Below are 14,247 nucleotides of genomic sequence, written 5' to 3'. Positions count from 1 at the left end.
CGTCTTCCTGCGAGGAGCCGAGCGGTGGGTCGTGACTCGCGGGTGCTCGTGCAAGCACGGATGCTCGCGTGCGAGCGGGCATCTTCTTGCGTACAGCCTTCTGTAGTTTCGCGTTCGAGCGTGCAAGAGCCAAGAAACGGGCCGCGTGCGGGCGGCGGCGTTCGGTGGCGGGTCTGCGGCGGCGCGCATGCAAGCGGCCGGATGACGCAGCGCGGCAGTTCGCGTATGGGCAGGCGGCAGGGTGCGTTGGCTCACGTGCAGGCGAGCGGTGGCTCGCGTGCTAGCGGGCGGCGGGGCACGTCGGCTCGCGTTCGAGCGGGCGGCGAGGCGCAGCAGCTGCAAGTGCTGATGTTCGCGTGCAGGCGAGCAACTACTAGAGGAGATCATTCTTTGAATATTCAAATTGGTGACTACAGTAGAGTTTCTACTACCAGTAGATCTAGATATATGTAAACCGGTGAAAGCAATCGGCTTGCATGCAGGATAACTCACGTAATCTCGTACTTCATGTACGTGAACATGTATCTCCTACCACAAAAAAGAAAATATTTTTTAATACGACATTATAACGTGGGTTCATCATCTGCCTGCTGTGTTGCCGCACCCGTCGCTACCTCGGTCTGCCTTCTCCAGCGATCATCGTCCTGCCTGCTGTGTTCCCGCACCCGTCGCTCCCTCGGTCTGCCTTCTCCAGCGATCATCGTCCTGCCTGCTGTGTTCCCACACCCGTCGCTCCCTCGGTCTGCCTTCTCCAGCGATCATCGTCCTGTCTGCTGTGTTCCCGCACCCGTTCGCCGCGCGACCGCGTCCACGCCGCAGAAGAAAAGCCCGATCCACACGATCACCGCGAGTCCATGCCGCACAATCACCGCACGAGACATCGGTAAAAAAGGAAACCGAGCCTCCAATCTCCTCCGCTCGAAATCCCATCGGTCACCGCCCTCGCCCGGCCTTAGGCCAAGCAGGGCCAGGAGGCAGGGGCGCAGGTCACACATCCGTTCGAAGGCAACAGCGTGCGGGCGCGGCTTCGGGCATTCGGCGGCATGTGGCTCCGCTGGTCGGGCGCGGTTGCCGACGGGCGGGCTGCGGCAGGCAGGGCTATCATCCGTCCTCCTGTATCTCGGCGGGTGGCTGCGCTACGCTACGTGCCTGCGCTTGCCCGTGGGCTTGCCTGCACGGCTGGTCAGGGGTTCAGGGCGTCACTGCGTCAGGCGGAGCCAGAGTGGCAGACGGCAGCAGCCGCGCGGGGTGCCCCTGGCCCCTGCTGCCTGCAGTCGGCTGCTGGCCTGACCCTGCTATGACGATCTTGTTTTTGGTATTTTTGATTTTTTGGTGAATCAGTGAATCTGAATGGTGGGGATTTTTTTTGATGAACCAGTGGATATGAATTGTGAATTCATGAGTGCTGATGGATGCGGAAGGAGATGAAGCCGTGAGTCTGCCCTACCTCGTATTTGTGGCTGGGTCCGCCACTATCTGGCGATTTATGATATGTGGTCTTCGATGCTGTGAGTGCTTCCTCGCCCTTGGTTTTTCAGCTTCTCATCTGTTGTGTGTTGATTCATGTGGGGAATCCATGAGTGGAATTTCTCCTTGCCTCTTGCTTCTGAATCAAGGGGCATACCTTCCAGGCAAGGTAACAACCCTATTGGCTATCCTTATGATAGCTTGAAGATGCGCTTCTGTTGTTCTGATTCCTAACTACCTGGCCATTCTTTTGTGATATTACGTTAGGATTCAAAGTATGCATAGTAGTGACTAAATACAAATCATGTTTCAGGTATATGATACTAACGACATCGGCAGTATCAACATTTGTGAAGTATATATTCTATGTCAGTGACATGCTAATGGAAGGTCAATGGGAGAGGAAGGCAGTGTATACAATTTACATGGAGGTGATCAGTGCCCTTGTGGACTTGTATACATGCTCTTCTTCTTAAGTTCTATGGTACACCTTTCAAACTATAGTATAAACTATGGTTGACGATTCATTATACTGAGGAACTATGGTGTCCCACTGCAAGAATTTTTTTTAGTTATATGAGACCTTCAGCAACTTCAGAATTCGCATTGCAGATGTACACTACATAAAGATCACTTCGAACATAAATGAACACTTTCCAGATGCTACAGTTGAAGAGTGGCACAATTTGAATATGGTGATATCTGTAACTGATCTTTGTAGATTCATTTTATCTTGTTTGACTTTTCATGTTTCATCAAAGCACAGCATGATACTCCACATGCAGCGTCGCTTTCCTCTCTCTCTCTCTCTCTCTCTCTCTCTCTCTCTCTCTCTCTCTCTCTCATTTTCAGGGTTGAATAAAGAGTTCATTGTTTCAAAGTTCTAAGTAATAGGGTTCAGAGTTCTAAGCTATGTGCAAGTTCAGGCTTAAAAAAAATTAGGTACAATGCACTGATTCAAATATTTGAGAAAAAAAAATACAGTGAACCATGTTGTGCTCTTTATCTCCTAATCATCTTGCATTCTGAATTTTTAATTTTTATTTTTAAATCTCTTATCTGGTTTTCAGTTTTAACAATGTTACTTTAGAGAACTAAAAAGAACAAAACGTGGTTCACTGTATTATCTGATTTTTACAGTACTTATACATGAAAATATTAGCATGTTCATCTAAGCAAAGAGAGAAAGCAAAGAGGATGACCCAGTAGGTACCCTTTTTAGAGAACTTCCATGCACATCCTAAAGTGCGCAAACTCTTGACGTTTTCAGTTTGCATCCTATTATTGCTGTTACTTTAAGCACTTGACATTGGATAAGTTGGTCGAAGGGCAATGTCAGCACATCATACTCTGCAATATATTTCTAATTAGCTACTGAACGCCAAAGAATGAGGATCCATTTACATGATTTTTTCTTTTATTTAGTTGTATGAATATACTTTGCCATCCAATCACAAAAACTTGTCATTGGGTTGTTTGGAGCTATATTAACCAGCACGAAACTACTAAGTTTATTTAACAGAGAAGTGTATCTGTTGTATTAAAAATATTTGGACACATGCTAACATCGAAGAATATCTGTTGTATTAAAAATGTTTAGACACATGCTAACAGAGAAGAGTATCTATTGATTTTTTCTGATTGTTTTCAGAAAAGGTGCTCATATATGCATGTATAGATCTCTAGAAAAATTGGTCCACCGACTACAAAGGAATATCTGAAGTGTGCTTTTAGAGTGCAAATTAGCAAAAAAGCCCTTATTCAGTGAAAACAAATTGTTTTTACGTCAAACATGCATATGTTAGTTTTTAAGTTCAATTGTAGTTTTAATCAGAGACCATATAACTAATCTTGGGTGTTGGCTTCCTCCTTTCAGTTACCATTCTTTCTATTAGGAATATACTAAGTTATTACCTCTGCCCAATTATTTGCAGTTATATCTCACTGTGTCATGTACTCTTGTACTAATTTAACTCAAGATAATGTTGGAGTCTTTGTAATCTGCAGTGTAGTTTACTGGTAGTGAGCAGGAGGCAGTTGATCCACTTCCAAGTTCCAAAGAGCCAAGGTATTACTGTTATCACCTTATAAAACACTGTCATGTTGAGGTGTTCCAACCATCTGATCCTGTTAGGGTCGAATTTTTGTGAAACCTTAAATGACTAACCTTTCAATTTGATTTGATGCAGGGGAGGAATAGCTGGTTGGATGCGTGATCAATGGGGCCATTCTAAATCACGCTTGGTCTTTTCCATAGATCATAACACTTAAAAGCAAGCATTGGCTTGCATAACTTTTGCTCAATGTAAAGTGACAAAAAAAAATTAGTTTCGTAGTGGGCAATAGCAATTTTTATTTGGGTGCATGTATGAACATTACGCGGATTGCATGATACATGGTTGAATTGAGATTCTTTTTATTGCATTCTCTAGAAAAATTGCCTCAACATAGATAATTATTGGCCCATTGCAACTCATGGGCATAGACCTTGACTGTGGCCGCATCTCAGCATGCGTGGCAGACCATCTCAATGTGGAAGAAAGCCGGTGGTAGTAAGACTGAATTTTGTCTGAGATCACGCTGGTGGTAGTAAGACTGAATTTTGTCTGAGATCACTGTACGCTGCCCCGTTTTAACGGACATGCCATGGATGTCGTGCTCAACTGCTAGGCGGCCGATGCACACGTCATTCGGCAATGACTCAGTTGGATGATGCGCTGGCCATGTGCACCCAGTATAGTGGATCGCCAACGAGGGACGAACCTCGTACAAAGGCAGATTGCTGCCAACAAGGAAGATGACAAGGGAAGCGACTGTGTAAGCTGCCTTTTGACGGATAGGGATCTCGCCACTGGGGTTCTGGACTTCTGGAAAGACTCCAACCGGTATCCGAGTAAGATCGCGCAGCTCTAGCCTACGATGATCTGGCATTTTGAATTCTTAATGCAACAGAGCTTCAGCCTACAATGATCTACGTGCGATCCCATGATCCTGGCTGCATCCCATGTGCGGCATGCGATCCCCACGCACGCTATCCACCCCTGCACGCTACCTCGTGAATTGCATTGAAATTTTGCTGGCCTCCTATAACTATTTGTGTTTTAGAAAGGGTGAGTAGCTTTGTTGCAATTTCAAGATCCGGAACTTCTCAAGTATAATGGTCTCATTATACTATGCTAGAATTATAGTCTATTCATTACAAGTCTTTTGTATTGAATTAAAAAAATTGCCTACATCTTATTGAGTTACTAATTGCAGATACTAATGGAACAATGTTTAAAAGCGTCAAAGGCATACTAAACTAGATCATAATTCAATACTAGAGGCATATGGTTGAAGACATGTTATATTATCTCAAATATGAATAAGGGTGGCCTTCCAGTCCTGTATGAAGCAAACTGATAATTTAGAGAGATGGTTAGTTCTAAAAGGTTGAGGAGGAGGAGCAGTCTTGTTACGGTAATAATACAACACATTCATGCTCAAATTATCAGGGCATTATTTGTTCCTGTTGTAACGTACATAATGGTATATATAGTAGAGTTAGTGAGCCTGCGACGCCGCGCTCTATGTGACTGTGTTAATTTCACGAACTTTGCTTTTTGGATTAAATGTCACTTTAACATCGGTATTTAATTTCACAGTATTCTTGTCTTATCGTGCGATCCATGTGCTTTTAGTATAAAAGTTTAGTTGTTCCGTAGCAACACACAAACATATCGTGTAGAGCGTTTGGCATTATCGTAGAACTGTCTGCTTGACAGCGATGGTGCATGTCGATGTAATTCAAATCGGTAGCAGGCAGAGATAGTAGATCCGTTCCACTAACAACGTCGGAGATGTCGACGTTGTCGAAGTAGTCGCGGCGGGACGTTTTTGATGCCGACGGCTTCAACGGCGTTGTCGATGAGAGCTTGTCCTGCTAATAACTTGTTATAAAACATGTTACCAGTTGTTAGGACATTTTTCTCTCTGTCTCTCATGATCAACACAGTAGATAAAAGTAGATAACAAATAGACACAAGATAAGGAGACTATTCTTTATTTTTCTAAATATTCGTAATTATAATGTAGAGCTTCCACGTATATATAGTCCTGCTAAAGCCTAAGAATTTGATAAGAGCTCACATACAAACGGACTAAGATTATGATTCCTCCTTCTCTTCTCATAGTATAAAATCTCTATGTTTTACACTACTGACCACTTCTTTATAGCCCGTAGACGTGCTCGTGCTTCCGGATAATGAGGGCCGAGGCTGCGCAGCTATAAAAAACCGTTCAGACTTCAGAAAAGAGTGATCATGAGCCCTCGGCTGTAGGCTAATAGACAGCCCTCAAGCATCTACGTTGATGTTACGAAAATGGAGTGGTGAAAAAGAAAGGCAACGGGGAGAAAAACACCCGGCACACAGAAACCCGAGTGATAGTAAAAATCCACATGATTGAAACATACTTAAGAGCCTCTTTGGAACACTGATCATAGAAATGTAGGGAGAAAAAAATGTAGAAATAGAATACATACAGTTGAATTCCAAGGAATTGCAAGGATGGATATTGTGATAAAACTGGGTAACAACAGCAGTAATGCTGCTTATGGGTCGTCTGTCCATCCGGACGGACCCGTATAAGTTGTCCGCTCGCTTTGCGCCTTGCCCGTACCGTCCCCGCCCACGTCGCATGTCCGCTCAGCACGCTACACGCCTTTGCTCTGGGACGGACCCCGCCCGGACTCGTGCCTCCCGTCGTTGTCGTGCTCCATCCGTCTGCCCCTGCCCTTGACGAGGTTCGTGCCGTCGACGAGCTCCACACCAGTGACCTCTGCACCACTCCGTGGCATCAAGCTCCGCGTCGACGAGCCTCCATTCGTCCAAGCAGCAAGCAGATGCTACGCTTAAAGCGCATGTTGCAATAGTATGTTTCAAGTGTTTCAAATGTTTCAGAAGTATGTTGCAATTGTTGTATATCGACGTTGCAAAAGTAGATTAGGATGTTGCACATGTTGTAATGGCTATACACGTATGTTTCAAGTGTATGTTCCAAATATTTCATCTATTCCAGACGAATGTTGCAAGAGTTTTATTTGGATGTTGCAAAAGCAAATCTGAATGTTGCATATACATGCAAGTTGCAAACATATATTTCATGTGTTTTCAGGTGTTTCATACATATATTTGCGAGTGTTTCATCTGGATGTTGCATATGTTTGCAATGGTTTTCAAATGTTTTTCAGGCGTTTTCGCAAGTGTTTCAGACGCTTGTTTCAAGTGTTTCATTTGCCTTCTTTTTGTATGTTGCAACTGTTGCATTTGGATGTTTCAAAATAGATCGGGTGTTGTATATGAGATGCACGTGGCGGCGGTGCAGTCGAAGTTCGGGGCGGTGTGGGCGACGTCCGGGGTGGCGCGGGACCACTGTTGGTGCGCTCCCTTGCAAGCCCGAACACGACGCTCGTTTTGCTCCCTCTGCGTGACAGCGTCCGGATGAACAAGTCCGTAACAACAGAGAATTTCTATAGGATTTGCAGGAAGTCAATCCTTTCTAACAAAAAACTTGAGGGCTTGTTTGGATTGCGGGAAAAAATCCATGTTCCTGCGTTTTTCCTGTAAAATTGAACTAGTTCCCGTGAAATTCCTACGTTCCAAACACACTCTCGTGAGGAAATTTCATATAGGATATTCTATTCCTCCAAATAAAGCTCTCTTTAGAACGTGGAATTTTTCTAAAATCTATGTTTTTCCTATGAAATTGAAATTTGAGTTGATTTCTGTAAAATTCTTGTGTCGAGATTGAAAGTGGGAATGTTTGGATAGAGGCATAGAGCTTAGTAACAATGTGAAAGTCCAAAGGAGCACTAACAATAAATGGAGAAGGTTTAGTAGCGGAAAATAAGATAAAAGGGAAACACACCCTACAAACACAATTTCTCTAAGCTTTTATAAGTTGAAATTGACATCAACCAGTACTCTTTTCTCTCCGTCTCGCTTTCTTCTCTGGCTTAATCTTGCTATCATAACTCCCCTTTGCAATTTGCTGGCCTCGGTTCGGCAATCATTGAGCGCCGACAGAGCGCCTTCCACGCAAACAGAGCGCCGCGTCCCTTCAACAAATCAAGAGCTGTATAGCCTGCCGGGGGAGTAGACCCCATTGTCTACGCAACGACGACGTCGACATCTGTCTGACGCAAAAAATCAAGAGCTGTCGCTGAAGAATTTTATCGACAGCACTGCACGGGCGATGAGCACCCGACGTGCGAGCGATACCTGCTTCTGCCGACGAGGAAACCCCGCCAAACACGACAGCTTATCCCGACCTGTTCTCGTCCTTGCGCCAACGACTAGAGTTTTGAAAGGCTGGGTTCCACTTCCATGGGCTCATGGAGTCATGGGGCGACACGCCCGTCTGCACGCGCGAGCCGACGACGATCAGAACGCCAGTGGACCGGCACCACGCACCAGAAAGCGATGGAAGAGGGGTTGAGTGGCTGACAGGCGCAGCACATCGTCGCGTGGATCCGCGCCGCGGAGGACACTACTCGTATAATCAAGGGATATGCGACAAACCTTCCTGTCAGTGGCGTACCCGTGGAGAGACTCCAGTGATCAAAGGGAATCAAAGGACATCGAAGTCGGAGGGCAGGTGTGTGGCTGCTAATCCCTGCTATAGTGCTATGTGCCATGGTTGAATGACGATTGCGAAGGGCGTCTCCCCACTCCCCAGTCCCAACTTTCAAGAACTAGTATTCTCCACCGCCCAAGATAGCAGCGGCAGGCTCAGAAAAGGTCCGTCTTTGGCTCACGATTGAGAGCTCGAGATTGCGGAGTCACGAAACAGGTGTCTGTGATCGTGCCGAAACACTCAGTTGTACAGATAAAGCGAAATTATGTAGAGAAATTCAAGATAGAAAGTATCATATTTTATTTCAGCCTCCCGTGACCCGTCTTTGCACCGTGGTGTTCCACCAAAAGCAAATCGTCGTTATAAGATCTCGCCGCTGTTAGCCCAAAATCTAACCTCTCCTCACGAGATAGATGTATATTTATGAATGCGTGTCCCGACAACTGAAACGACCGTCACCATATCCACTAAGCCGACACAATAGGAAATAGTTCAATCAATTGAAAGAACAAATCATTAGAACTAAAACACTGCCATCATCTATTTGGCAATACTACTCAACCTAACCTAAGTTTGATTCGATACCTCAAGCTTAGAGCATCTCCAGGAGTCTTTCTAAAACTTATTGTCTAAATCATCGTCTGAAGAGTCATTTGAATAAAAATCGTTTATATCTTTTCTACTCTTATATCTTATGCGCACTCTAGAGAATTAATATCCATCTTTGGCAAACAAAAAATCTAGAATGGAGTATTGCTATATTCAGATATCCAATTAGACAAGCTGTTGGGAGAAAAAAATCACTATTTTAGGAAGAATATAGTCTCAATTGCTCTTATGCATCTAGCATCAGGAAGGATATAACAATTAGGAAGAATTATAGTCTCAGTTGCTCTTAGGCATCTAGCATCTTCTACCCAAGTGCCACTGGGTATCACTGTACGTGAATGCAAATGGCTAGCGCATAAACTCCAGATATTTTCGATGCCAGCCGCCTCATAGTCGCTGTAAAATTCTAGGGCAACGGCTTGTAACCAACCAGATCGGTTTACACGAGAGTGAATGGCCAGTTTATCGCATCAAAATAAACACAAGGCAAAGAGAGCTTCAAACACGAAAATCACTTGAACATATATGGAGAGAAGATTGTTGCAGTCATAATACAAATTCCCTCGGCATTAAGTTATAATCAAAGCACTGTTACATGAAGATAAGCAAATTCCATGAATCCAAGAGAGTAAACGCAGCCAATGGAGACTGATCTTCACTTTCTTTGTGCGCCTGCAAAGTCAGAAAGAGATGTTAATTTCCTGCTTACAGATGAGGCTAGAGCAAGAGGAATGATAGCCAGTGGTCACACTATCACTAAACAGAGTTAACCATGAATTGACTTATGTGCCTCCACTACCCAAAGATTGCAGACTTGACGGGATCATGGCACTGCACAGTGTAACGAATAACGCTGTACGTCCATATTGTCCATATTCATATATTACCTAAAGTACTTTTACTTTACATCAAATCAAACAGCATCTAAAGCCTGAGAATGGCTAGGCAGCAGGCACACCAGCTCTTCTTTTAAGTCAGCGTTGAAACAGCAGATAAGAGCTGAACAAGCTATGCTGAATATGCATTTCAACAGTGGATGTGGATAGATAGAAATATGTATGGAATAATGAACTCTTACATGGAAGCGTGAACATGGCTACATCACTTCTTCTCATCTTCTGTTTTGTCTGACTTGTCTTCCTTCTTCTCTTGCTGTTTAAAAAGAGAAATAAAGAAACCATCATATTTCCACATACATACATTACCAGACTAGTCAAGATTCGTAACATTACAGGATAGCAGTTCATGTGAACCGGGGGTTTACTGCTTTGGGCATATTTTATTTTCACCAAACCAATGTATGCAGACCACAAATGGGTACACAACAATTTGACCCAGTACCGCTGTCTAAGGTATTCGTGTGCTCTCACCTGGTAATGTGCTACTATTTCCATTCCATAAGACCAATTCTGCTTGTGGACCATAAAGAACTCCACATGCTATCTTAAACAGCAGAGCCATTACTGGCAGAGCTCAGAAATCTGCGGATCCTAGAGCTATGGTTACACGTGGGTTGTTTAGATGAACTGTTTTCTTTCTGTTCTACACAGAAGACAGCACATATTTGGAGCATACAAACTCCAGATAAGGTGGATCCATTAGCTGGTAATAGTTAGCTAGCTAATAGTTCATAGCTAATATTAGATAGTTTGGTCCATCTAGTGAAATAGTTGTTAGCTGGGTATTCAGCTAACAATTAGCTAGACCTGTTTGGATCCAAGGAGCTAATTATTAGCAGCTAACTATTAGCTCTATGGATCCAAACAGGGGCTTAGTTACTTAAATCTTGCAATATATATATTCTTATTTAGTCAAGGTCCTGAACAATACTATCATGTAGAGGCAACATGAATTTCATTGCATCACAATACTGGCAGACCTTCAGTGTAACCCAAAAAAGAACATACCTCCCCCTGGCTGTGCAATGATGCCAGCAAATCTTTAACAGATGGATCATTGGGATCAACACCAGGAAGCTGTTATTCCACACAAAAAAAGGACCAATAAATTATTAAAACAGCAGCTAAAAATGTACCTGTATGTCATTAGTTCATAAGAATAATACATACCGAATTAAGGATAGATGACACAAATGTTCTGTCTTCAAACACCTTACTCATATCAGTGTCACTGGACATGTTTGCATCCTCAACAGACATTTGAAGAGCTGCATATAAACAATCAGAGCATGGGAATATTAGAGAATGAGGTTGATAAAAGAAATGAGATTGTAATACTATAGGTATCAATAGAAAAGAAAACAAGTGAAACAAAGAAAATCTAAGCAACATTTTTGAGTAATGTGAAGATGTGATGTTGAATGATACGATCTATTGGACAGCCAGAATATATATAACAAAGTATGTTCCTTAATGAGTTATGTACAGTTTAACTGTTCAAGAGGGCTTGTCTATGGGCAAAAGGCAGACTGGGTGCACATTAATAGAACTTACAAATATATAGGAATGAAATGAACTCACAAAAAGAGAGAAGTGTTTGGGGATCATCTGATATTAGGATGAGGTGTGGGCCCTGGGAACATATCACTAATCCGCTAGATGGTGGCTTTTTCAACTTGGTGATTTCTAATGACTACACTGAATTACTGATCAATACTACCCATGATGAAAATGCTTATGTTTAAGTTAATGCTGGGAGGAATAATTGAAGATGTTGGTTGTTATATGTTTCCTATTGGAGCAAGAAGTGTTAACATCCAAGTTTTCATGTACACACTAGAAAGCAGTGGTTTTCCATTTCACTGCCAGAATTAATTGATAGCAACAAATACCGTATGTGCTAGAATTGTTGAGGCTGCAAATATAAGAGAAAACACACCCAATGCCAAGTCAGGGTCAACTGCACCAGCTTCTGCCATAGCAGAGTCAGTCACAGCTGCAGATCCTGAAGCACCACCCTCCATTGACATTGCAAGTGCCTGCTGTAGTAGATCGTCATCATCCTGTGATCACAGCTATGTTAGCCTTCTGATGTCCACTTGGATTACATTAACTATTAATATAAATAATATACAATACAAATAGTACAAATGGAAGATACAGAGTCAGGCACTTTAATTGAAAAGGGTCTTTGCTACTTGCAACCTTTATAATCAATATTGCAACAGACGACAAACTGGCATATAATCATAGTTTAAACTAGCACAAATTAAGTAGAACTTGTGATTGGAAACTTTGTTAGTTAAAAAGTTAAGCAAGGAACACTAGAAATTATGTACATATGTGCCAAGAAAAGATGCACCTGGCCAATATCTTCCATATTTTTATTAAGCACGGACAAAAATAGATTATGTAGGGGGGGGGGGGGGGGGGGGGGGGGGGGGGAAGGAGGCAGCGCATGTACCAAGCTACTTTAGCATTAATTAATTAATGCACTGGCATATACAGGGCTACCTATAAGGTTTCAACATATGCTAGTGTAGTGTCTGCTCTGACAACAATCACTAGCAGATCATCATCTAAGTTTTAATGGTCGTTACAGAAAGTATGTAAGCAAATGCACTCTCAATTTTAAATGAAATCGCTGAAAAGAGTTCATGAGAGTACATACAACTACCAAAACTTGAAGCATTTGAGGCAGGTCAGAGCATTTTTAGTTTGTAACTGATGGACAGTGATAATACCTTTGGCTGTTCTTTCTTGTCGCCAGCAGCAGCATTTGAGGCAGGTTCTGCTTCAGCCATAACAGAATCGCTGTTTGAGCTTGAGGCATTGTTATTTTCGGTATTAGATGTATCTTCTGCAGCCTTTTTTGCAATAGCCTCTTGCCTTGCCCGCTCTTCTTCCATAGACAACCGCAGTGCGAGTGCCAATTCTGGATCTACATTTGGGTCCACACCAAATTCAAATCCAGATGCTCCAGTAGCTGCGGCAGCTGCTGCGGAAGCAGCAAAACCGCTTCCGCCTTCTTCACCGGTAAATATAGGAGTGCTGGGTAAAGAAGAAAAATAAGGTTAACATATACGCAGCATAAGAAAACTTAGAACCCAGTAACATGGCACAAAATTACCTTAGGAGGACATCAGAGAGGGCATTATCACCAGGAGGGACATGAACAATGTGACTGCTATCACTGCTGTTAACAGCAGCAATCAATGCTTCAAGTTTCTCAGGTTTTTCATCATCGGATTCACCAAAGTCAACAATGTCAAGAGCAACATTGTTCTTTTTCAGCTTCTTCCCGATTGTCTCCAAAACTTTCTTGTCGTACTTCACAGGACTGATACATATGACAAGACTCATTAACCTAAATTCAGACAAAATTAATAATGGCCATATAAGTTATGCCACTCCTGCATACCTTCCGATGAAAGCTATAATCCTCTGCTGCTGCCTCTTGTTCTGGCGATGCTTAAGCGCAAGCTGAGCAACCTGGATTGCCGCAGCCAAGTTTGCCTCAGCACCAACTTCCAACCCTATACAGTACATTGTTGTGCATCACTTGGTCAGGAAACTACAAGTACCAAAGTACCATGATCTAACAACTTATGAGATAGCTTAAGCAGTTGCACTGAATCCCTAAACTAATTGGCAAAATCCTCTCAGCGCGATAGTAAAGCAAAGGTTTTGGGATCGATGTGAGCTTACCGTGCATACAGGCGAGAATCTTCCCGAGGTCGCTGGTGGGAGTGACAAGCACGCGGACGCCCTTCCCGGCCATCGTCATCACGCCTACCGTGTTCTCCGGGTTCGACTGCACCCACCAGCAAACAGCAGCAATCAGATCCGGAATCCCAGAAACCCTAACCCACACGAAACTGGCGATTGGATCAGTGGACGGGGAGACCGGCGTGGGTACCTGGGTCTTGGCGCCGCAGATGAGGTTGACGGCATCGGCCTGCGCCTGGAACCGCGACGGGGCGTAGTCGCCGTTCCGCATCCACTCCGAGTTGTCTATGCAGATCATCGTCGCCTGCAGGGGAAAGCGAAACCGAGGGGAGGAAATTAGTTGGGGATCGGAGTTCACGGACCGAGAAACGGCAGCGGGGCGCATGTCGTACCTCGAGCACCATGGCGCCGCCGCTGAGGGTGTCGCCGCCGCTGTCAGGGGAAGGTTTGCGCTGGTTTGCGGAACAAGATAGAAACTTTACTAGGAGTAGAAGGGACGGGTGCGTTAGTCCTTATTTGGAGTCGGAGGCTACGGGCGTACTGTAGATTGGATTCCGAGTCCGAACCCAGTACTCGAGCCCGACTTGGCCTGCGCTACTGGCGGCCGTCGGATCACGAATTTGTGATTCGGGATGAACCAGCGCCGGTGTGAAAATCACTCATATCCTCGGTGGTAATATTTTTATAGGTATTTTGATTAGAAGGAATCAGACAAGAATTATTTCATTATATATTAGAAGCTGAGAGCTAAATAAAATATGCTTCTCGCTGCTCTCTCCGTTCTAAAATAAATATACACGTCTAGTCAAGCAAATTCAACTTTGACAAAAATTTATAGGAAATGACATAGACATTTTGTGGGGTATTAACCCCTATACCCTTACGGCTAGGCTTGGACCGGTCTGGATCAATGGGTCCGGTTCACCAA

At 43.8% G+C, this 14,247-nt stretch overlaps 1 protein-coding gene and 1 long non-coding RNA gene across 3 annotated transcripts; one reads left to right on the top strand and one right to left on the bottom strand.

Annotated features, from left to right (window-relative positions):
• Window positions 1–611: 611 nt before the first annotated feature.
• LOC136502479 (uncharacterized) lies at window positions 612–3,843 on the top strand. Of its 2 annotated transcripts, XR_010770614.1 has the most exons (4): window positions 612–1,508; window positions 1,781–1,951; window positions 2,080–3,535; window positions 3,657–3,843. It is a non-coding gene; the product is annotated as an uncharacterized lncRNA (long non-coding RNA). The 2 variants fall into 2 exon arrangements; XR_010770613.1 differs by having other exon boundaries at window positions 1,781–3,535.
• Window positions 3,844–9,182: 5,339 nt separating this feature from the next.
• On the bottom strand, window positions 9,183–13,844 carry LOC136502463 (26S proteasome non-ATPase regulatory subunit 4 homolog). Its single transcript, XM_066497784.1, has 11 exons — window positions 13,712–13,844; window positions 13,510–13,623; window positions 13,299–13,404; window positions 13,012–13,126; window positions 12,721–12,930; window positions 12,335–12,641; window positions 11,530–11,653; window positions 10,761–10,858; window positions 10,599–10,667; window positions 9,770–9,843; window positions 9,183–9,363 (listed from the first exon to the last, which is right to left on the bottom strand). The coding sequence occupies exons 1-10, from the start codon at window positions 13,721–13,723 to the stop codon at window positions 9,793–9,795; spliced, it is 1,206 nt and encodes a 401-aa protein (XP_066353881.1). The 5' UTR covers window positions 13,724–13,844; the 3' UTR covers window positions 9,183–9,363; window positions 9,770–9,792.
• Between the last annotated feature and the right edge of the window lie 403 nt (window positions 13,845–14,247).

The sequence above is a fragment of the Miscanthus floridulus genome, chromosome 1 (genome assembly GCF_019320115.1).
Source record: "Miscanthus floridulus cultivar M001 chromosome 1, ASM1932011v1, whole genome shotgun sequence".
Classification (NCBI taxonomy): Eukaryota; Viridiplantae; Streptophyta; class Magnoliopsida; order Poales; family Poaceae; genus Miscanthus; species Miscanthus floridulus.
The sequence above is the reverse complement of the archived record's forward strand: the minus strand, read 5'-3'. Positions and strand labels throughout refer to the sequence as shown.

Excerpts from the sequence above, each read along its gene's own strand:
- LOC136502463 (XM_066497784.1), bottom strand. Across the intron at positions 13,405-13,509 it reads TCTGCGGCGCCAAGACCCAG|TCGAACCCGGAGAACACGGT; the intron begins GTACCCACGCCG and ends TGGTGGGTGCAG. Across the intron at positions 13,127-13,298 it reads GATTCTCGCCTGTATGCACG|GGTTGGAAGTTGGTGCTGAG; the intron begins GTAAGCTCACAT and ends TGTACTGTATAG.